This window comes from Vicugna pacos, chromosome 20 (assembly GCF_048564905.1).
Source record: "Vicugna pacos chromosome 20, VicPac4, whole genome shotgun sequence".
Taxonomy (NCBI): Eukaryota; Metazoa; Chordata; class Mammalia; order Artiodactyla; family Camelidae; genus Vicugna; species Vicugna pacos.
In genome coordinates, this window is record NC_133006.1 from 6,092,921 (window position 1) to 6,117,594 (window position 24,674).

General features: G+C 42.2%; 1 protein-coding gene and 1 non-coding gene across 18 annotated transcripts in view; one reads left to right on the forward strand and one right to left on the reverse strand.

Moving 5' to 3' along the window:
* The window catches only part of DST (dystonin), a 435,317-nt gene that overhangs the window by 82,249 nt on the left and 328,394 nt on the right, over positions 1–24,674 (forward strand). For 11 of the 17 annotated variants that reach the window (XM_072944761.1, XM_072944766.1, XM_072944764.1 and 8 more), the window contains exon 4: positions 339–546. In XM_072944761.1, the coding sequence (XP_072800862.1) occupies positions 339–546 (208 nt within the window). Of the gene's footprint in view, positions 1–72; positions 180–338; positions 547–6,057; positions 6,644–24,674 lie in introns of those variants that run through there. The other 6 variants (XM_072944771.1, XM_072944772.1, XM_072944777.1 and 3 more) reach the window with 2 other exon arrangements.
* TRNAA-AGC (transfer RNA alanine (anticodon AGC)) lies at positions 2,271–2,343 on the reverse strand. Its single transcript has one exon. It is a non-coding gene; the product is annotated as a tRNA-Ala (tRNA).

Sequence of the window (24,674 nt, forward strand, 5' to 3'; positions counted from 1 at the left end):
GGGAGCCAGATACTATAGATTCGGAACAGGAAGGCTGTTGATTCTGGCTTCATTGTTGGGCCAGTCATTTGTGAGCCGGTGGCCGGACCCGCAGGCCACACACTCGTGTGTGAGTCGTCCATGAATCGGAACCGCCCCGGTGTCGTGGCTGGTGTCGGCGCGGCGGCGGAGGGGAGATGGTGAGCCCTGGGCGTCCGCCCCGGGGTGGGGACCCCCTCCGCGCAGGGGATGCTGCGGGACGCCGGGCTCGGCGTGGGGGCCGGGACGGGGCTGCTGAAACGCACGGGCGGACGCGAGTGTCTGGCTGCTGATTCTGCTTTCCGTGTCGTCCTCTGTAGAGTTCCGGCAACGCGTCCTATCGCTGTTCCATGTCTTCCTCTGCGGATTTTTCCGACGAGGATGATTTCAGTCAGAAATCCGGCTCTGCATCTCCAGCTCCCGGAGACACCTTACCCTGGAATTTGCCTAAACATGAGAGATCGAAGAGAAAGATCCACGGGGGCTCGGTGCTGGACCCCGCGGAGAGGGCAGTGCTCAGGATAGCAGGTAAGAGCCTTGGGGTGGGGAGGGGATGGAGCGCGGGGGAGGGGGAGATTTGCGGAAATTCACCCATCTGCTCCCGGGGGAGGGGGGCCGGGGAGGGGGGCCGTATCTGGCTGAGAGCTGAGGCGCCGGGCAGAGATCTGTGCTCAAGGTGGGTGGAGGGGAGGAGGACCATGTTTACTCTATGTCCCGATTTATCGAAAGAGCGATTTGCGCTGCCTGCTGGTGACTAAGCTGTTTGGCCCTGTCTTCTGGTTGGATGAATGGATACGTTGGAAATGTAAGGGGATATTGACAGGCATCTGCATTGAAGTTTCCTCTATATGTAGCCATCGTGACAATCTGAAAGTATTCACTCAGTGATTCCCAGTGTGTTTGCTGGAAGCTTCGTTTCCACGCTTGCCCAGGAACACTGAGTGACCAGATTCAGAGTAGGGGTAGATCCCCAGGTTCTGGTACCCAGGACTGCAGAGGGTGTTCTAGCAACCTAGATGCTGTTTCTGGGTGGGTTGTTTTTTTTTTTTTTAATGTAATATCTCTGTCAGCATCCTGTTCGTAGCAGCTTCTGTTCTGGTGCTTTTGAGAGTTTAGCCATCCTGCGTTCCTGATTAATTAATGTATGGAAGGCGCCAGTGTTTCTGTTGTTACCCGGTGTTCCCTTGCACTGGCTGTAAGTCCCAGAAGTGATGGCTTGTTCTACCCAGCTGAAAGCTGAGCCCCTGTGGAAATCAATCCTCCAGCCTGCGGTGCCTGGGTGCTTTGTGTGTCTGTGATCTGCGCGTGCGACTAGCGTTCTGGGGTGGCTCTCCCTCCCTCAATGATTGTTTTCCCCCAGGCATGGTAATGGATACGTTGGGGTGTGTTTTTTGGGACTCTCTTGCAAAGACCAAAGGCCAAAGGCCTGGTGTTTATCGGAGTTGGTTTTTGCAGCAGATCTGGCCCCCCCCACACTCCCCGCCCACCGCCCTCTCCCAGTCTCGACTCTGGGGCCCTTCCCACCCAGTTTCTGCCTCCCACCATGATGCACACTTGGTACCTGTCTTCCTTCTGAGGGGCTGGAGGGGACTAGCTCAGATCCCAGCCACCATGGCGGCTGAGAGTCCCCCTAGCGTCCCCACCGTGGGATTTTCTGATTCCGGGAAAAACAAACAGCGCCCAGCCAGCCAGTCTCTAGTCTGGGTTTCTGGGGCAACAGCCTTGAGTTTCTTCTGGCTTCTGTTGTGAGATGCTGGCTGGTCTCACCCCAGGCCTTTGAAGAGGTGGGTGGCACCGGATGGGGGGGATGGAGACAGTCTGGGAGCCAAGTGAGAGTGAGGGGGTGGCCTGGGAGAGAGGCGAGAGCTGGGTGAGTACCAGAAAATGTTTAGTCACTCAGGCCTTACTCCTGGCCCTGTCAGGATACCCTTGCAGGGGAGAGGAGGAAACAGTGCAGGTACCAGGTATCTGCCTCAGCGGAAAGGGAAGATGGTGAAAGCAGGGTGATGGGAAGTTGTTGGGCTTCGTAAAAAGCCTGGGCCATCAAGACAGGATGCCTGTTCCTGGCATTTTTAATGGAAAGAAGAAGGTTCTCCTGGCCTGAGTGTTTAGATGGAGGTGGGAGGGATGGAGACTTTGCTTTTGCTTCTGGTAGTGAAGGAGGGGCTCTTTTTAAAAATTTTTTTTAGTTTTTAAAATTATTGTTTGGGGGGGCAGGTAATTAGGTTCATTTATTTATTTGTTTATTTGAATGGAGGGACTGGGGATTGAACCCAGGACCTCATGCATGCTAGGCATGCGCTCTACCACTGAGCCATACCCTCCCCCTGAAGGAAGGGCTCTGAGAGAAGGAAGGGGAGGTGTTTGTTGGGGGAATGAGATCATATAAACTACTAGACAGACTCATGAGAAGCTGCTGGCACTAGGGTCAGAATCCCCTGTCGGTGGAGAGGGAGTGCAGGAACGGGGGGGTTCTGATGGGGTGCAGTGGACAAACGGGCTGGTGTTGGCTGACTGTAGGCTACGTGAGGGCAGGGGCCACATCTTCCTTATTGTAAAACGTTTGCCATGAAATCAGCGGTGCACTTGTGACCTCAAGAGTTTCGTAGTTTGGAGATCATATTTATTCTTCAAAAAATAGAACTGAACAAAACCCCACAAACAGAACGAGCAGCCCTGGTACGGAAGGGTACTACTCACCTTGTTTAAAATAAATATTGGCAAATTGGCCGCATAAACCATACACAGTAATTACACATGGAATGTACACTCAGGGGCCAGGCTACAAATATCTGTTTAATCATAATATGGCTAAAATATGAAATTCAGATATGTTAGGTGTTAAATTTGCCACAGGTCACCCAGCGTGAGGGAACAGGGCATCTGAGGGAATTTCATGCTGTGGAAAGTTGGAAAACATACCATGAAGACTTCAACTTCTAATTTTATTAGATATGTTCACACTTTGCCTGAAACTCAGCCCGCCTGTGAAGTTCATCCCTAGTAAGAGACGGGGTGAGGGTCCAAAACGATGTGAGGATGTCCGTAGTGTTTGTTACTTAGTAAGAAAGCAATTGAAAGTTTGAGATTCTTATTTGTCGCTGAGGTTGTAAAAATAGAATTGAAGGTGCAAGTGTCTAGAGTCAGAAAGACCATGTGGTCTGTGGGATTCCGTCAGTCACTCACGTTTAATACATATTTATTGAGCCCCTGGAATAAAATGAAGACAAGCACAGAATTCTGCCTTTAAATAAGTCCTAGTCTAACCTGACAAGGGATGTGCTGGGAGCCAGTTACAAAGAGATCATTTGTGATGTGATGGCTGTGAGGACCTGTATTAAAAGAACTCAGAGGAGGGTCTGATTAACTTGCTGGAGTGGGGAGGCGAGGGAGGCTCCAGAAAGGCTCTGAGGGGACCGTCACTTGAGGTGCGGTTGATGAAGTTAGGGTGAAAGGGAGGGTCACTTCAGAGGGATGGCGCTCCAGGACACAGTAGGAAGATGGGCTCAGATGGAAACTGCAAGTCATCAGTGGGGGACATGTAGGAGATAGCGGGAACGGCGAGGATGCTTTCGGGCCATTCTGAGGAGACTGGACGCTTTATGCTGTCAGTGGTGGGAAATCACCGAACAGTTTTTAAGCAGTGCAATGACATCATCAGATTTACATTTCGGAAAGTCTTACTGATGATGGGTTCACACATTGGATACTTTATAGTTTTAAAAGCGCTTTTGCATTTATTTTCGTGTCTTTATTTAAAAATTAGAGTCTCTCATAAATGCCCTCCCGGCCTCTCGGGGTCAAGGTGAGAATGATGTGATAAAATGTAAGGATAGGGCTTTGTGGTACCCATTGTATAAATGCCTTTAACATAACAATATAACAGATCTGCTATTTTTATCTACAGGATATTGTAAGTTGGGTTTTTCAGTCTGGAAGTGCCTGTAAAGGTACATGGTTTGATCGTGACAGTGCTGTTTTAAAACTTGGGTCTTTGTCCCATGTGAATCCTTTGAAATTAGAATTGAGGGGTCTTAGCCTGAGTCAGATTTTGGACTTTAATTGTTTTGTTTTCTTGGACAACTTACTGAACACTTCTCAGCTTCATCTTCTCTATCAAAGGGTCGTGGTTGTGGTGATTAAACAAAGTAGTTCATGCAAAATATTTTGCAGATTCTTTGGCTCATGAAAGATGCTCTGTTGCTGAGAGTTGACTGTGATGGCAAATGTTCTCAGAAGCACCTAATATGTTACCTTGTTTAGGCTCCCAACAACCCCAGGAAGTAGGTACTGTTATCTTCTCCATTTTTCAGCCCCGGGGTCTGCTGAGAGGGAGGACTCTCCCCAAGGTCGTAGGAAGTGGCAGAGCTAGGATGCGAATTCAGGCAGTCTTGGCTCCAGAGGCCAACCTCTTAAGTGCCCTGCCTTCGCTGCTTCCCTGAAAATGCACTGTTATTATTAGCAGACTGATCCAGTATCATCACTCCAAAACGCATGGAGTAAAGGCTGTTTGCACTGACAGCCCCATGTGCTGCTTCTGTTCATTTTGACTGGTTCCTTGAATGGACAGTTAACATCACTGAAGTGTGCTGTGATTATACTCATAAAACTGGGCGCTACTGGGTGTCAGTTTCTGATGAAGGCTCAGACTGGCCCTCAGTGACCGTACCCATTGTGAGGGAGACAGTTTTGAGATCCGTGCTTATACACGTGTGGGCTGTGTATGGAGTGACCCTTAGGGGCCTGATTGCTAACCCTTTAATTTCAAGAAAGTGTCCCGGATGAAGCGTGTTTGTTGCTTCGTGAACTAATGCGTACAGAAATGTGTGCCAAGTTGCATGAAAACTCCAGTGATCCTAAAGGCTGCATGGGACGTGGGGTCAGACTCAGATCATGAACCAGTGGCCAGGACAGAAAAGAGAGGTGTGGTCTTGCTTCCTCTGGAGTAACCAAAATGGGCCAATTGCTGAAGAGAAGTAAAGCTCTTGATTCTAACTTCAGTTTTATTCACATGTATACAGTTTTTATTTTCAAGAGGACTCATTCCCATCGAAGAGTTAATGAAAGGTGGTTGATTCACAACATTGACAAAGAAAAAAGAATCACCAAGGACAAAAGGTCAGGACTTATGAAGGGAAGAAGTAGAGAGGAAGCTGTGGGCGGAGGTGAAGTTGTCAGAAGTCAGAGGCCAACAATGGTTCTTCTAATAATAAACAGCTAACTTGTCTGAGTACCAGTCTGTTTCTCCAGGGGACCCTTAAACTCACCACTTCAGTATGTGATGTGCCAAAGTGAAGGGAACTGTACCCATTTTACTCACATTCAGTGGATACCAGGGCAGTGTGGAGTGAGTAATGGTAGGGATAAAGGGGGAGGTGACAGAGTAAGCCCTGGTGTTGGGAATCGACCCGGGCTGTGGCTGCCTTCCCGGAGCGCGCGGCAGATGCGCCGCCCGGCTCTGGGGGGCGGAAGGGAGGGACCGCGTCTGGTCCCCGGGTCTCGGGGCTGCGGGGCGCGCAGGCGCAGGCGCCCCCAGGCTGTCAGGCCTGCCGTGCGGGGCCACCTGCAGAGGCCCCCCCGCCCCACTGCCCGCCCGCCCCTAGATGCGCCCAGGGCGCGGACCCCCGGCCCTCCTCGCTCCGCGCTGCCGCAGTGACCCGGTCCTTCCGTGCTACTGGCTGGGTTGAAAGAGTGTTTCTCCCTCTCCTCCGTGGAGCCCCAGCGGGGGCTGCGCACGCCAGTGGCGGCGACCCGCGGCTTTGTTTCCCAGACACCTGTTGTGGGTCCCAAATAGAAACCTCGTCCCTGGGATCCGGGCCGGCCGGCCAGTGTCCGGGGTGGGCGGGCTTGGCCGCGCGGTGGACCCGGTGGGCGGGCCGGGGAGGGGGCCCGGCGCCGCGGTGCTGCCTGCGGGAGGGGCCGGGCGACGCGGGTCGGAGCCGAGCCAGCCGGGGCGCTGACCGCCGCTTCGCCCCCTCCCTTCCGCCCACTCTCCTCCCTCCCTCCCTCCCTTCGGGGCGCGGACGAGTGTCTGCGGCGCGGCGGCCAGGAAATGCCGCAGATGCGCCGCGCAGCATCCCGGGCGGAGGCAGAGCGCGCGTCCTCCCGGCCCCGAGCAGGCTCCCAGCGCAGGGCCAGGCTGGCGGCCGCTTTGGCCTCCGAGGATCCCGGCTCCCGCTGTCCCCCGCCCGCCCCCGCCGGCCTCCAGGCTCCTCCGCACGGCGTGGCGCTGCTGGTCGCCGCCCCTGGGCTCGCCGAGATTGGCCGCTGCTGAAACCCGAGAGGGACGGTGGCTCCCAGCGGCCGGGCGGCCCGGCACCCGCGGCCAGCCAGGGGGCCTGGGCGTCTCCGTGGCCGGTTCCGGCGTGCGCGGCCCCCCGCGACCCCGGCTCTGCGTCCCTGGCTCCGCGCCCCATCAGCCCGCCTGCCTTCCGCTTTTCCATTCCCAAGGCTGCGTCTTGCTGACTGTGATACTGTCCAGGGTTACGAGTGGGAGAGGGGAATCGGCCAGTCATCGCTTAGATAAACTTGGGCATGGCGGGGTACCTCTCCCCAGCCGCTTACCTGTACGTGGAGGAGCAGGAGTACCTCCAGGCCTACGAGGATGTCCTGGAAAGGTACAAAGGTATGTGCTCCCCCGTGCTCGGGCGGTGTGGCTTGGCACCTGCGAGCGGGTGACCGTTGCCTCTGCTTAACCTGAGCCACCACTGCTTGCGCACAAGTAAACAGGTGTCTGGGCCAGTCTTGAGAATGGACCAGGTCTTTTTTGGATGAGATTCAGTGCACCAAGGCAGGGAGGGTGGTAGGGTGGGCGTCGGTCCGGAGACGCCCTAGGATGGGCAATACAGCGCGGGGGAGGGGTTCGATTTCCAAGAAGCACGTTGCATTTTCTCTCCCTTGCAAAAGCTTTTAAGCGCTACGCATAATCATAATTCTTCCTGGGAGGGTGGGTACGGTTAATTCTCCGTGGGATTACTAAGGCATTGCTGCCCTTGCTTGGTATGGAGTATTGGTTAACCCTCTCAGAAGGGTTCTTGGGGTCTTAAATAAATGACTGTTTCACCACTGAGAGCATCATCGAATCATTTTTCTTAAAATGGCATTATTTGAAAAAACTTTATGACTTGTGACTGTGTATCTATTCTTATACATCATAAATATTATTTGATGGTGTGATGGATGAAAGACTTTAGTCAGTGAGTCTCTTGGAAATTTCAACGTGAAGGAGGATGTTTTGAGATATTTTTCCACCTATCCTTTATGTTGGGGAAATTCTGTGCCAACCTGATAAATATTGATATCTTAGTATTATGTTTATTTTGACTTCATAGTTAAATAAAACCTTAGACAAAGTGCACCTTCTCATCTTGAAGTCTTTTTGTCTCTGGAAATTATTTTTCAGTGTGTGCAGACGGTCTCCTTACTGTGGCTTGGGAAGGGTCCACACCCAGGGGCCTTAACATGTTCATGGTGAATAGTGACTTATTTCATAGGTTGGATTCCAGTGATTTTGCATCTTTTGAATATTTGCTATGGTTTTAAGAAACTCAATTTCTGTAAATTGAATGGAGATTATATGGTTAAAAATGCATGTTTTCTGCTAGTAGAAAGTAGAAACACAGAATTCTGTACTGAATAATTAAATTCCAGATCCTCCAGAAGTGCAACATCTGCCCACAAATATAGTTCATCTTCTTCCAGAACATGCTTTATTATTGATATTCTTTTAATCCATGTACAATTCTGTAAACAGCACAATCAGAATTCCTTTGTGCTAAGACTCTGGTGTGTAATATCGCCACTGAACAAGTGCTATGATATTTTAGGCGAACGCACATTTGTAGCATCTGTGTGTGTGTGTTCACATGCAGTGCACTCATATTCACATCTGTCTGTCGATTTTAAAATAAAGTTCTCAATCAGTTGTCCCAGAACTTTAAAAATGAGCAACATTGCAATATACTAATATACTAATAAGCTTTAGGGAAGACGTGTACTGTGCTCTTTAAGGTCAGAAAGAAGAAAGTCCTGAGAGTTCTAAAGTATATACGTGTTTTACTTTTGAAGACAATCCTAGCTGTATGGATTTTTGTCCCGTGAAGTTTTAGCTCAGTGACAGGTGGGTGATTTCAGGTGACTTTGCAAACAGAGATAACTGAAGTGCTGATTTGACTGGTCTTGAGGAAGCGGACGTTTTGTAAAAGCTTGTTATTTGCCTTTGGAAATAAAAGGAAACTAAAGATCTGAAGGCCATGGCCATTTTGACTACACCTCTTTTTAATTGTAACTGAATGATCAGTATCGCACTGAAACGTACGCTTTTCCAAACATACAGTCCCAGGTTTCACTGAAAAAGTTAGGGTTGTTTCCTTCATTTTCTCTGCGGTTTTAAAATGCTGAGGTCATGGATTTGTGCTTGGCTTTTTAGCTGTGGTATGTTTCATTTGGTCTTGGGCAGGAAGGTAAGAGTAGTGGCCAGTGTATTACTTGAAAAGCTGGAGACCTGGAAAAATCATTGTTTCCCGATGTGTTTTGAAGCCGGTTATGATTTCCCATCAGTGTCCAGTCCGATGACTTCACTGCAGTGCCTGTTATCCTGGTGACTCGCTGTGGGGCTGATGTAATCAGAAAAGAATGGTAAGCTTTGAATAGGGAGTGTCAGTTCACGAACCTCCCAAAGTACGGTGGTTCCCTTTTCTGAAATCCTGCATTGTTCAAAATATTTTACATTCCTATTTGGACTGAGGAGAGGTTATTTTGCTTTTTATCCCTGACAGAGTTCCTTGGTTACAGAATGACTTTGCATTTGGCTGGAGTATTATCAGGTTGCCAAGTTACCCTTATGCCCCAGCTGTTGAATGTGTAAGTGGTGGAGTCAGCTGGAACACATTCAGAACCCGTCTGTCAGAAATGTCGGAATTACGATAATCTGTAATGTTGGCGATTATGAACGTGAGGTTTAGAAGTTGAGAGCTTTCTTGGGCTTTGGACCTAGCCTTCCGTAGAAAGGCAAGAACTCTGGCGAGCCAGTGAACCCTAATTATTTATGGTGTGGTCTATTCTTGTGTCGTGCTTTCGTCCTTTACTTCTAAGTGAAAATAGGCAACTGTTTGTTGAATGAGAATAACACAGAAAGAGCTATTTGCGACAGAAGGATGCAGTGTTCTAATTCATATTCCAGTCCTCTTATAAAGTATATTCACAGGCAGGCTGTTCAGGGCATCTGATTAAAAAAAAAAGTCACATTATTTCAGCTGATACCACAATCAGGGTGAATAAACACGTTTATTTACAAATAAAACATTTCTTTATGATTGTTTATGCTAGAAATTGCCCATGTCAATGGCTTTTCTTTTATATCTATAGTGAATTATCCAGTGTATTTACCATGAGTTACAAAATATTTTCAGTTGCTTAACATGGAAGATATAGAACATCCTTCTTGTCTCACCTGTCAGGATGAGGAAACTAATTAATTATTATATATTATTAAATTATTAATATTAAGTAGCTTTCACTTTAATCTATGAAAGTCCACTGTTTGAGTCTTATCATTAGACGATTTTATTTCCTCAACACTTTGGTACTTTTTAAAATTGATGTTAAGTGTGAAAATGAGATCATTAGTGTGAACTCAATAAATTTTCTTCTGTACATTTTAGACTTCGCTAAAAAAGAAGGAAGATTATTTTGGTCTAACTGAATGAATATTTTTCCATTCACCCTGAAATTAATCAGTTACCCCCGGATGACTATAAAAAGTGTTTGGTTATTATTCTCCATGGAAATTGACTGGCAGATTTCTTACTTATTTATGATTATACACACATATCTCACCAAAAAAACCCTCTTCGATTAAGAAAAAATGGAACATTTTCTGTTTTTCATGCAAACGTTGAATAATTGCTTTAGGCCCTTCTCTCATTAGGGCTATGTAATTCTGCTTTTGTGCCTGGTGTCAAAAGGAACTGAGAGCTATTCCAGCCATAGTTTGCATTTTCAGTTCAGTTTTACAGCCTGTGTAGATATGTGAATAGTAAAAATCCGGTCTTTTTATCGTGTAAACTAACTCTGGTGCCAGTTGACTTGAAAGCTGGTGTATAAAGTTTTCCAGAAATTTTCTCCCCTTTGCACAGTGTGACCTTGGTGGTTTTCAGCTGGCTTCAGGATTCTGCAAAAACTTTCTTTCAGATTTCATCTGCTTGTGTGGCTTTATAGTCAGTTGTGTAATAAGTGACCTTTAACTGGGCTATGCCATGATAGTGTTACATGGTAGCTGGTTATAACAGTATTAATCTGGGCTTCTTCTTTTCTTTTAGAAAATGAAATAGGCTTAGTCTGGTAATGCGTGTTAGTCAAGATTGTGTCTGGCTGTTGTAGCAGAAAACAGATGTTGATGCTTTCTTTTTCTTGGGGACTGAGATACCCCAGGTAGGATGGCAGGGCTGTCGGATACTTCTGTTTGCCAGCAGGACCCAGTCTTATCCTATTCTTCTCTGCCACTTGTAGTGCATCGTGTGGTCTTTCTGTCATTTCAGCATGGCTGCTGCTGTTCCAGCCTTTGCGTCTCAGTTCCAGATGGGAAGAAGAAGAGGTGCAAGGACAAAGGACCAAAGATGCAGACTAGTTGGTTCAGCCTCCTTTTAAAGAGCTTTTTCAGAAGCCCACTTAGCACTTTTCGCTTGAATTTCACTAGCCAGACCTGTTAAGGGGCCACTGCGATCTGCTGAGCAAACTAGGAAAATACAGACATTTTAGCCGGCCTCATTTAGTGCCCTGAACAAAACTGAAGTTCTGTTGGTAAAGAATAAGGAAAGAATATGTATTGCGTTTGCAACCAGCAATGTCTGTTCTGAGATTGGAAAGCTGAAGTCTGGACTCAGTAACAGCCATGACACAATGTATTTGACTTTGTTTTAGCTGGAGAAAATGTCTGAGCCCTCCATGGACGGGGATTTTCCAAATGACATAGTTGGGTGTTTCATGTTACAGTGTGGATTTGAAAAGTTATTTCTGCCAAATAATTAGATTTAAATTGGCCAAAGAGTTTGTTCATTGCCTTACACCATAAGGAACACATATCGAATGTAACCAGTTATTAGATACTGTTAGTGAATTTAACTTGGAAGACGAAACATCACACCCATGCTCCTTTAGTTTTTTGTTTTGTTTTTGTTCTAACTTAGCCTTGTACAGATGTCTCCAAATTTATTTAGTCAGAGTCTTTCCGCAAAAGCTTTATGCTTTTTAAAAACTTTCCATTTGAGCGATTTGGAGATGCTAATTTTTCTGGTCTGTTGATGATTTCAGGTAATTAACAACAACATGTAAGGAGAGGTGATGAGAACAATGTGTTGTCTTAATGATATTCTGTAGGAGGCAAAAAAGTGTTTGTGTTTCTGCCTTGGGGTCATGCGTGCCCAGGAGTCTGGCTCTGTGGGGAGCTGGCGGGTCCACAAAGCATCTTCTTGAGACTGAGATTATGAAACATGGGAAGCTGGGGAGGTGACACGAAGATGGAGTATCTCGGCTGTCATGTGTTCCTTTCTGTTTTAGCACCGCAACTGAGTAGAAGAATGTATAAAATGCATTCAGATTACCTGACTCTATAACCCTGTGAATTGAGTGAGAAGATTTGTAGTTTAGAATGTTTCTGTTTACTTTTTAATTGAAGTATAGTTGGTTCACAATCGTCATGCTAGTTTCTGGTACAGTATTTAGTATTTCATGTTAATTGAAAAGAAACTCAAGTTGGTTCTGTTATCTGGGACTCTTCTCTCTACAGTAGCTCTTGAAGAAAGTCGTCAGTGTCCATTTCTCAGCTCTTAGTTAACTTAGAGATCACCTGTCTACTACCAAAGAGGAATTCCAGCTAACTGTCTGCTATAGCGTATCATTTCTTTAAGTGATAAGGCTTTTTAAAAATTTATATATTTATTTTTGGTGTATGCTTTTACTGCAATTTCCTTTGCTATAGTTTCCCACCTTACTTTCTTCTCTCACAGAAGAGGAAGCCAGTAGTTCTGCCTGGGGTGGGTGTTGGGGAAAGCGTTGTCCTCAGAGTTGAGTAAGATTTTACCCCGTGAGAGGGCGGAAGTACCAGGGAGGGAACCCTCAGGAGAAGGGCTATTCCACTTCGTTAGCACAACCACGGAATCCATTTTGGAAGTTTGGCTAAAGTGCAAGTAGGCTTTAGTAGGTTTTAGGGGTGGAATGGGGTGGAGGGGGTTATGCGAGGATGGACATGGGTGAATACAGAGGGTGATGTTGGACCAGATCGAAAAGAGCCTCGGGTGATGGTACAGCCAGCACCAGGGCTGGGGTTTATTCTCCAGAACTCTCATGAGCATCAGCAGGATGTTGCCCGTGATACAGGCTTTAGGAAGGTGACTCTGGTAGCAGGCTGGAGGACTGAGCGGGCGGTGAGACTCAGGAAGCAGGGAGACAGGGTGGGAGGCCACTGGAAAGTTAGGATGCTTGGAATGGAAGCTGATGCGAGCGAAACCTCAAACGGACACCGCTGACCCGTTGGCTCTGAGTGTGGGGACAGGAGGGGCTGCAGCGACTTCGCTGTTGAAGTCGTAGTCGAGGAAACGTGGAGCGTTCTCTTTTTAGTTTGTAAAAAAAATTGTGGTTATGTGTTCATGAGAAAATACGTATATTTTTAATTGAGGTATATTTGATTTACAATGTTGTGTTAGTTTCTGGTGTACAGCATAGTGATTCAGTTGTACACATATACATCCTTTTTCATGCTCCTTTTTATTACAGGTTATTACAAGATATTGAAATAGTTCCCTGTGCTCTACAATGATACCTTGTTATTTATCTATTTTACATACAGTAGTCTGTATCTGCTAATCCGAAACTCCTAATTATCCGCCCCCCCTTCCCCTGCAGTAACCGTAAGTTTGTTTTCTATGTCTGTGAATCTGTGTCTGTTTTGTAAATAAGTTCATTTGTGTCATTTTTTTTAGATTCCACATGTAAGTGATACCGTATGGTGTTTGTCTTTCTTTTTTTGGCTGACTTTCACTTCCATTGTATGTTACTTCTTTATCCAGTCATTTGTCCCTGGACATTTAGGTTGCTTCCAAGCCTTGGCTATTGCAAATAGCGCTGCTGTGAACATTGGGGTGCATGTATCTTTTCGAATTAGAGTTTTCTCTGGGTATATGCCCAGGATTGGGATGGCTGGATCATATGGTAACTCTATTTTTAGTAGAAAATATGTTTTTGAAACAATTTCTCTTTTTTAAAATTGATGTATACTTGACATAACATTAGAAACAAATTCTTAATATTGGTCATTGTTAGACCTTTCTTGTTAAAGAAATGGACTCATTGCTGTTTTGCTTCACCTCGGAAATGCAGCGATAGTGTGACCTAGAAAACTGGGACGTTCTATTTAATGTAGGCTCCTGAAGAAATACCTTACTGGTCTTCTTGTTGGGAAACCTCTGAGCATGATTTAAATGTGGTATCTTAGAGCAGTAAATCTGTTTTCTGAAAGCAAATAAAATTACTGGTTTCAGATCCTTTTTAAAAGTAAGTATTAATAATTAAAAACCAATCTTTTAATATATTTCAGCAATTTTTTTGGCTTGGTTTTACTTTAAAAAAACCCCTTTTATTTGCTATTTCTTTATACATAAACTTCAGCAAATTTCTAGAGGCAGTTTTGTTCGGTACATGAGAAGGCCCATGGTTAGGATCATTGACTGTAAGTTCTAAGCCATTCTTGCATTTATGTGTTAAGCTTTTAGTTTTTAAGTTAAAACAGTAAAAATAATAGCTATTTATACTATTTATATACTAATAATAGCTATTTATACGCCGACCTACTTGTGTGACAGGCACAGTCCTTGGTGATGCAAATGAGTTACCTATCATTTCTTTGAAAAAAAAATTTTTTTTTGGTGGGGGGAGGTAATGAGGTTCATTTATTTATTTCTGGTGGAGGGGCTGGGGACTGAACCCAGGACCTTATGCATGCCACGCATGCACTCTACCACTTGAGCTATACCCTCCCCTCTGATTTCTAAATCTCCTAGCTCTTTATCTTAACCAGATCTACTGCTGTTTTACCAATATGGAAATAGAGACATAAAGAAGCTAACTTTCCTAAAATCATATAGCTAAAAGTAGCAGCAGTGACATTTGAACATCAGGTGTATATTTGACATTAACTGTGTATTTTGAATTTTGTTACCTTGACCAGGAAATGTTGCAGAAATAGTTTTTATGAGCATATTTTTATTATGTTTTGAGTAATACTGGAACTTTCTGAGGTGTGTTAAATGGATACATGAAATAAAAATTAATAGCTTAAACATTCACAGAGGTGTATTTCAATTCAAATATTAAATAGACTTTGGAGGTTGAACTGTTATATCTCAGCTGGATTGTAAATTCTAATGAGTGGGTATGCATGAAAAGAATATAAAATTTTAATGTGAGCGTTTCCAGTGTGTATTGAGGTTGAGGAAATTTTGAAAAGGATAAAGCTTTTTTTGAAGTTTAATCCATTTACAATGTTGTGTTAGTTTCTGTTGTACAGCATAGTGATTCAGTTTTACATATATATATATATGTATTATATACACATATACATATATATATTCTTTTTCATATTGAAAAGAATTAAGTTTGTAAATGTCACCAGTGAATGTGGCTCCTTTGATAGATGCCTGAGATATTTCCTGGAAAGAATCGTCAAAGGGAACTGACAAAGTCCTGATTTTTCTCTAGTGGGTGAAAATGTTCCCCAGTGAATCCTGGCATTAAAGACATTATACAAAGATACTATTGTCCCAGTGAATTAAAAACACGCCCCAGTGTTCAGTATTACGGTTCTCCACGCTGGCCGTGCTAGTGTGACCATTTGTATTCTTTTCTTTTCTTTCTTTCTTTTTTTAAATATTTTTTTTCTTTCTTTTCTTTTTTTGCCAGAGGAGGTAATTAGGTTTACTTACTTATTTATTTTTTTGATGGAAGTACTGGGAATTGAACCCGGGACCTCACGCATAGTAGGCACGCACTCTACCACTGAGCTGTCCCCTCCCCCGACAATTTGTATCCTTGATTTTGGGCATAAAATAATAATGTTTGGTGGCTTATTTTATTCTTCCGGCAGTGAGGGTCTTCCTCACTCTCTCCCTTTCTGGGTTGATAAAAGTGGGATGAAATAGGGCATATGAAGTATTTTGAAGAGTAGAGATTACATAGTCAGTCAACAAGTGAGGTAGACCTAGGAACTCAAGTCCTCCAACTCCTCCTAGGATAGTAGCCTTTTTTTTTTTAAAGACTATTTTTAGAGTAGTTCTATTTTTACAGAAAAATTGAGCAGACAGTACAGAGTTCCTGTATACTTCTCCCCACCCCCCCGCCCAGTTTCCCCTTTTGACATCTAACATTCATGTGGTACCTTTGTTTTAATTGATGAACCAGTATCAACATGGTATTATTAACTAAGATCCAGTTTATGTTAGTAACATCGTGCGTTTCTTTCTGGGCTCTCTCTCCTGTCCCGTTGATCTGTGTGTGTGTTTTTGTGCCAACACCACAGTGTTTTGATGGCTGTAGCTTGTAGTAGAGTCTGAAGGTGGGAAGCTTGATTCCTCCAGTTCTGTTCTTTTTTCTCAGGATTGGTTTGGCTATTCAGGGCCTTTTGGGTTTCCATACAAATTTTAAAATTATTTGTTCTAGTTCTCTGAAAAATGCCATTGGTATCTTGATAAGGGATTGCACTGAATCTGTAGATTGCCTTGGGTAGTGTGGTCATTTAACAATATGAATTCTTCCACTCCATAAACACAGTGTATCTTTCCGTCTGTTTGTGCCATCTTCAGTTTCTTTCATCAACAACTTACAGTGTCTGAGTATAAGTCTTTGACCTCTTTAGGTAAGTTTATTCCTAGGTATTTTATCTTTTTGATGTCATAAGTGGAATTTTTTCCCCCTTAATTTCTCTTTCTGATAGTTCATTGTTAGTACAAAGAAATGCAATAGATTTCTGTACATTAATTTTGTATCCTGCAACTTGACTAAATTCATTGATGAGCTCTAGTTATTTTTGGTGAATCTTTAATAAGATTTTCTGTGTATAGTATCATGTTGTCTGAAAACAGTGACAGTTTTACTTCTTCCTTTGCAATTTGGATTCCTTTGATTTCTTTTTCTTGTTTGATTGCTGTGGCTACAACTTCCAATACTATGTTGAATATGTGCAGTTCAATGGGAGCTGACAAATGCATGTCATGTGTGCACCACTGCAGTATCATGTAGAATAGTTTCAGAGCCCCAAAATCCTGTGCTCTACTTGTTCATCTTCCCCATGCCCACACCTCTGGCAACCACTGATCTTTTTATTGTCTCTGTATAGTTTTATCTTTTCCAGAACTTCCTGTGGTTGGACTCATACAGTATGTAGCCTCTTCAGACTGGTTTCTTTCACTTAGAAATATGCATTGAAGGTTCCTCTGTGTCTCTTAATGGCTTTTTATTTAGCTCGTTTCTTTTTATTGCTGAATGATATTCCATTGTATGGATGTACCACTATTCATTCATCTTTGGAAGGACATCTTGGTTGCTTTCAACTTTTGTCAGTTTTGAATAAAGCTGCCCTAAACATTTGTGTGCAGCTTTTAGTGTGGACATAAGTTTCCAATTCATTTGAATAAATACCGGGGAGTGTGACTGCTGGATTGTAGGTAAGACTGTGTTTACCTTTTGAGAAGCCGCTAAACGCCCTGTCTTCCAAAGTGGCTGTACTGGTTTTCATTTCCACTGGCAGTGAATGAGGGTTCCTGTTGACCACATCCTCACCAGCATTTGGTGTTGTCAGTGTTTTGGATTTTAGCCATTCTGATAGGTATATAGTTTTAATTTGCATTTCCCTGTGACATATGATGTGGAGCATCTTTTCATATGTTTATTTGCGTCTCTGTCTCCTTTGGTGAGTTGTCTGTTCACATATTTTGCCCACTTTTTTTTTTATTGTTTAGTTTTAAGTCTTCTGTATCTTTTATTTATTTATTTATTTATTTATTTATTTATTTATTTATTTATTTTATATTGAGGTATAGTCAGTTACAATGTGTCAGTTTCTGGTGTACAGCATCATGTCCCAGTCAAGCATATATATACATATATTTGTTTTCATTTTCTTTTTCATTAAAGGTTATTACAAGATATTGACTATAGTTCCCTACGCTATACAGAAGAAATTTGTTTTTTAATCTATTTTTATATATAGTGGTTAACATTTGCAAATCTCAGACTCCCAGCTTTATCCCTTCCCACTCCCTTTCCTCCCCTGGGTAATCATAAGCTTGTTTATTATGTCTTCAAGTCTCCTTCTTTTGTAGATGAGTTCATTAGTGTCCTCTTTTTTTTTTTTTTTTTTTAGATTCCACATATAAGTGATATCATATGGTATTTCTCATTCTATTTCTGGTTTACTTCACTTAGCATGACGATCTCCAGGTCCATCCATGTTGGTGCAAATGGCATTATTTTCTTTTTTATGATTGAGTAGTATTCCATTGTATAAACATACCACAACTTCTTTATCCAGTCATCTGTCAATGGATGTTTAGGTTGCTTCCATGTCTTAGCTATGGTAAGTAGTGCTGCTTTGAACACTGGGGTGCATGTATCTTTTCGAATTAGAGTTCCTTCTGGATATATGCCTTTTGACACTTTTGAACCATTGCATATTACAGATGTTACGTAAATAAACAAGGCCCTTATGATTTCCTTTCATGTGGGCATATTGTTCATCAATATCATTTTGTTTTGGATACATACATTATGTGGCTTTCATAGAGTTGGCGTATGGTCGCTCAGAGTTCAGCAATCTGACAGTTTGCTTTGGTGTATCTGCATGTTCTGTTGCTGCAGGTCAGGTGTCCAGTTAACTGGCAGCTGAGATGCTTTATAGCACTTGAGTCTAAAATTAGTTGAACTGTTCTATTTTAAGGATAGGCTGAAATTAGCAATCCATGTCTTGCAAAACATGTGAAAGTTAAACTCTTAGGGTATTGAATTACTTCTTTTCAAATGTTAATCACAAGTAGGGCCACAGTGAAAGTAGTTTATATAATTTTTTTGAAAATTTTTGTTATGGTGATTTGATTATAGCTGGGGTGTAATGCTGAATATATATATATATTGTCTAAGAACACAAAGTTTTATCACTTAGAGTTAAGCACCGTGTAGGTGATCATGTTTGAGTTTTAAAACCATGACTTATGAAGGAGAGCAAGATTACGTGATTTTTCTGTTACCGTGTTTTAGGAGAGCCACGGCCCATAAATGTTTATGAATGCTGGAACACTACTGTTCGTTTTGTGATCTTTGTGGTAACTTTATCTGCATAACAGAAACTAGAGAATATCGAAAATACTTGGTAGATAAAAAGCCGAGTGGGTGAAATTCAGAGCTTGATTTTGCACATAGTGTGAATGTTACAATCTTTTTAAGGGAGGGGCTTATGTTTACCAAGGTGCTTGTGGTGGTATTTGAATATGTCTTTCAAGCAATCTCAGAAGCTATAACAGTTTAGCTCCTACAGATAACTTAGTCTTTATCCTTTTCTTTGAAAAACTAAAGAAGGCTTGAAGAATGCTAAATTACAGAAGGCAGAATGCGAGGGTTCTTTATGTTTCTTGTGGAAAAACAGATGTACTTAATCTCCATGCTTTCCCATTTAAGAATCTCTATAGAAATTTTTTTAAATGGAAATTTAAATTTGTGCTTCAGTAGAATTAAAATGATAAAAATAAACATCATAAAATACTTTGGTAATTAGCATTTCATTGAAAACACCCAAGCCACATTGTTCGCAACCTCATAGTTCCGAATCAGAAATTGACTAATGATTCAGGAGAACAAATTACCATGTGATTTACACCCTCCCTGTGTCTCCATTATGATTTCTACTCAGTACAAAGGCTGGGGAGAGATGAAACACTTGGAACCGGAGAAATTGAGCTTCACTATTTTGAAATCTGTGGTTGAATTCTAAATGCTAATCGATCACTTGGAGCCCCTAGGAGAGTAGAGATGGGTGAGGGCAGGGACAGTGGGCCAGCACTCCTCAGTGTAAGCAGGAGCCACACAAGACGAGAAATCTGGGCATCCAGGAGTCTCACAGGTGGGGCTGGCATCTGAAGGGAGGCAGGATACCAGGCAGGGGAGGCTCTGTGGTGTTGGCGAGGGTGGGTGGTGTCAGTGGAGGGTTTTCTGCATCTAACCGTTTCATCTGGGCCGTCTGACCTTGCATTTCACTCTTTGCATGGCGGGCAGGATACTATCATAATGTTTCAATCAATACTTTAATATAAACCAGGCAGATTGTGTTCGTAGGCAGTGTTAAGTGGTACATTTTAATCCTCTATTTTTAAGAACTCTGCTAATACCATGAGTATATTATCAAATCTGAGGCTTCAGTAGTGAGAAAAAATTTTTAGGTGTGTCTCAGCAAAGGTCAAGATCAAAGGAGACAATCTTTTTTTTTTTTTAATCTATTTTTTCAAGTATTTATTTTCTTTTGGAGGGAGGTAATTAGGCTTATTTATTTGTTTATTTATTCATTTATTTAATGGAGGCACTGGGGATTGAACCCAGGACCTCGTGCATGCTAAGCATGTGCTGTACCGCTGAGCTATGCCCTCCCCACTGAAGGAGATGACCTTAACATGGTGTGGGCAATGCTGAGTTAGATCAATGGTCATAATGTTTATAACACCTTACATATTTGTCATATTTTTTCATACGTGATATAATTTCATTCCTGCCTCCTCTCTGAGACAGGTAACATAAGCACCAATTCTCTGGTTTTATAACCAGGTTCCCAAAATTGCATTGAGCAGGTGGCGGACTGGAGTTCTGACATCCAGTCTGCAGTGCCCTCTATATAGGCAATCGTGGACCATTTTTATATGAATTCAGAGATATTATTAATGGTATTATAAGTCATGTATGTGATGAGAGCTGAATAGCCTCAGTTTAAGCAAACAGCTATGTAATATGTCCTGGAATTATTCGTGGAAGTCTGTATTTAGGAAGGAGATAAATATGTTCAGCATTGTTTCGGGCTGTCCTTAATCTATAAACATCAGTGAAAAATCCTCTTCCTGGCTACTGGGGATTTAGTGACTTGAGGGAAAAACTCCATTGTCTTTTATTTCTATTGTTAATTGAAGCAGCTTTTAACAATTGTAGGGTTTTACATTCAGACAGAAAAACTATCGCATTGATTAACGATGTAATTACTGTTTTACTCAGTGGAAAAGGAGGAACTATGTAAGTATTTGAGGGAGTATGAAAAGAAAAATCTATGACCCAAACTAGCTAACATTTTTGGAAAATAAAGAAGTGTACAAAATATGTATAAAAAATAATCTGTTCATTGTCCAAATACACTAAATATTCTGACATATTTCCGCTCCTTTTCCATTTCTCTTTTCTCCTTAATATATAACATTTAAAAATTTGGATCATGTGTGTAAAGTTCTGTATCCTGCTTTTTCCACTTAATATGTCATGGCATTTTCTAATGCTGTTAAGTATTATTTCAAGATATTTTTAATGATTCTATTACATAGTGGGTGATTAAGTCATAACAACATTTAAATAATTTTCTATCCTTATGGATTTGGTTAATATTATTACATTGGTATCTTTTGATCTAATTACAAACTTCAGTTTTCAAGGTAAGAAAAAAATCATATGAATTAGATAAACCAGTTAACAATTAACTATTGTATCAGTTACTGCCTAATTCATGATTGAGTAGATTCTTGAGTTGTATCTCCAACTAAAAAATTCTAGTCACTCTGAATTCTAGAAATTCCACAATAAAGAAAGCAATGGCTAAGAATTTAGAGGTCTGGTTTCCGCTCCTGGCTCTCGATACTAACTCGCTAGTATTGGATGGGCTCATATACAAAGCAGATGTTGCCCAATCACCCTATAGTATTTGCCTTAATGAATTAATTCATCGTTTATTCATTTGGAAAAGACTTACTGAGTATTTCTTGTGTGCCAGCAAGTATATCAGGGCCTTAGGGTGATGGATATGAGAACGTTAGTGGTATTTTGTTTTTCTTGTTGAGTTGTGGATGTGATCTCTCTGGTCATCCTTGACGTCATTCTGATCACTTTCCATTGCTTGTTTTTGGCATCCACCTCGTATTATTTGAAATGATCACCATATTCATCGTTTTAATTTTTTTCTGAAACTATTATTGATTTCTTTTGAAAACCTGATTTAAAATGCCTTTGGGGCTTTTGATACAGATTGTAATCACTAATTGCGTTTGTGTTTCATGACTTGCGCTGGTCTTCAAGACCATGCTATTTGCTAATAGGACTGAATTAAGCAGCAGTTTGGGGAATTAGGCTTATCTGTAACTTTTTTTTTTTTTGGCCATTAAGGGTATGCTATCTATTTAAATTTTTTTTTATTGATTTATAATCATTTTACAATGTTGTGTCAAATTCCAGTGTAGAGCACAATTTTTCAGCCATATGTGAACATATATATATTCATTGTCACATTTTTTTGTAACATTGACTGAAGTAGAACTTTGGAAGAAACCGGGTAATTTAAAACCTTTTCTAGTCTCATCCAGTGCATTAGCGATATATGAACTTGGTGCCTTTGAGTGTGTGCAAATGGCCTTTTGCGGGAGGATTTTAAATTGTCATCTGTCTTAGTCACTGTGTGTTCTTGTATATCAGGGGCTGTGTTTCTTTTGTGTTTAGTTAAATGAAGACCATGTACCACTGGAGGGAAAGCCACATGTCATCCCCTCCAAGCTTCCTCCTTCTGTCTCTGGTTAAATGGAAGCTTGCTTTTGTGGTACTTTGAATTCTTCACTTTAGAAATGAAAGTGAACAGAAAATTCCCAGTGGCCCATTCTTTGGGCGAAGCTATCCCCCTGGAACTAGGGACTGTGGCCTTTGGATTTGAAGTGACTTCAGTTTGGGGGGTTGTGTAAGCTGTTTCATTTGTTTTTCTGTTCCTTTATTATTTACTCCCCCACCCCTGCCAGTTAACAGAGCCGTGGTTCCCCCTCCACCCACCTGCCTGTCTTGTTTTCAAGTATTACCACGGCTGGTGGTTGATACAGAGAAAAGACAGAAATGGTGGTGAGTGTGTTGATTTCCCCTCCTTTCCTTTTCTGCTTGAGAAAACAAGTCCAGAGACGGAAGGGGTCAGTGGAGCAAAAAGCAAGATCTACACTGTGGCCTGATCTCCGAGTCCACCGGCTCTGTCTCCTTTTCTATCCTGGTAGGCAGAAGTCGTGTTCTCATTGGCTCTCAGTCACTTAATGAAAAAGCCATGGCTTACAGGAGAATTAGTAAGGGAATGAACGCAGAAGGAATGAGTGAAATAAGGAAGGAGCAGCAGAGCTGGAAGTAGTGTGACAGTGTCGTTCTAGACACAGGATGAGAGGGGTGCTTGGTTTTCAGTGTCGTGTTTGCTGATGGACTTTGGCAGGAGGTTGGTGATGATAAATTGCATGCAACAGGCTCATCCTTGTTCTGGGGTCTAAGAAATAGATCAGGCATAATATAAATTGGGTTTATAATAAGCAGTTAAAATATTCCTCCATCCTAGAAAAATACAATTCAGAAAGACACATGCACCCCAGTGTTCACAGCAGCACTATATACAATAGCCAAGACATGGAAGTAACCTAAATGTCCATCAGCAGATGACTGGATAAAGAGGATATAGTGTATTTATACAATGGAATACTACTCAGCCTTAAAAATAATACAGTAATGTCATTTGCAGCAACATGGATGGACCTGGAGATGGTCATTCTAAGTGAAGTAAGCCAGAAAGAGAAAGAAAAAGGCCATATGATATCGCTTATATGTGGAATCTAAAAAAAATAAGGACACAAATGAACTTATCTACAAAACAGAAACAGACTCACAGACATAGAGAACACACTTACGGTTACCAGAGGGGAAAGGGGGTGGGAAGGGATAAACTGGGAATTTGAGAATTGCATCTCTTGGGGAGTGATGGAAATGTGAGCTGTCTTGATTGTGGTGGTGGTTTCATGGGTATATACATCTATCAAAATTCATCAAAGTGTATATCTGAAATACATGTAGTTTACTGTATAGGAACCAGACTGCAATAAAGTCATTAAAAAAAAAATCCTCCATCTTGAAAGATTCAGTGACAGTTTGGCTGCAGCCTTGCGTCATCATGAGGATACCTGGCTGTTTCCTTGGTAATTCCAAGATTCAGGCTCTAGGCAGGTGGATCTGGACCACTGAGCACTCCCAACTTTCACCCTTGCCCCTGGCCTGTCTAATGAGTATCTGCTGGGATCTAGGACGTCCCTTCTGCTTTTGGTGATGATGCTTTATGACCTCAGTTCGGGTCCATATAGAGAGTGGGGGCAGCAGTGGAAGGGATGGAAAGTCTGGGTTTGCTCACATCTCAGATGGGCATGTGGTGTGTGTGTGTGGTGATGCATTGAGGGGAGGGGGTTGTGCAGAAGGAGGGGTCAGGAAGGAGGAGAGGGAGCCTGTCTCTTGCTGTTTCTGGGAAGACAGAGATGGAGGTTTTAGGCTAATGGGGGCCTGACTCCGTTGCTGATCTGTCCTTCTCCGGGCATACATTTACCTCCCCCGCATCCTCCCTGCCCCAAGTGTGCTTTCCTTGCTGGTCCAGGCTCCTCAGCTGCCCTGTGACAGCAGGTAACTATGTGGTTGGAAGGTTGTGATTTGGAAATTGTGTTTCCAATAGCAACAAGCCTGTGGTATGTATTTATTAAACTTTTTTTTATGGATCCAATATAATATATTTTAATTATTCTATATTGACTAGAAAAGGTCAGCGTATATTGTATAGCCATCATGTTGTTTTACCATTTTTTTAATTAAAAATACAGCTTTGCATTAGCCTGGAATATCTAATCTTTATTGAAACAGAACTTTTAAGTGAATATGTGTTCTAAGTTGGTTGTTTGGAATTTACAAACACATTTCTATAATAAAATTTTCATAGGCAAATTTTTGACTGGAGGCAAGTCTATGGAGAAATTTAAAGGATTTTAGAAAAAAGTTAGAAATACATGTATTTTTAAAAGTTAGCAACACTTTTTTTTAATTTTTACCGTCTTCTAAAGGTACTGGCAGGGATGGGAAATAGTACTTGTGCTTCTGACATGTGATTTGTTAACCATCTTTGGGGAAGAGAGGTGGCTGCTCGAATTCGTGATACATACTGTGACATTGTTTATAATATAAAATGCTGGAAGCAACCTGAATTACTCTCAGGAGGGGGTGGTTGAACAAATTTTGATACTTCGATACCTCAGAATATAAAGGAACTAATAAAAAAAAAGAATTAGATGTCTAGCTTTTGACCTGAAACATTTCCCTGATATGTTCTTAAGAAAAATTAAAAGGCAGAGGACTAATGTGGATGGCATTTTTATAAAACAAGGAAAAAAGAGAATTCTATATTGAAACATAAGGAGAGAGATGAAGGTTAGAAACTGAACTGTTAATAGTGGTGAACTCCAGGAGGTAAGATTTTTTTTCAATCTCGGTATATTTTATGTGACATTTAAAAAAAAGTATCTATTACTTCTGTAATAAATATAAATACCACC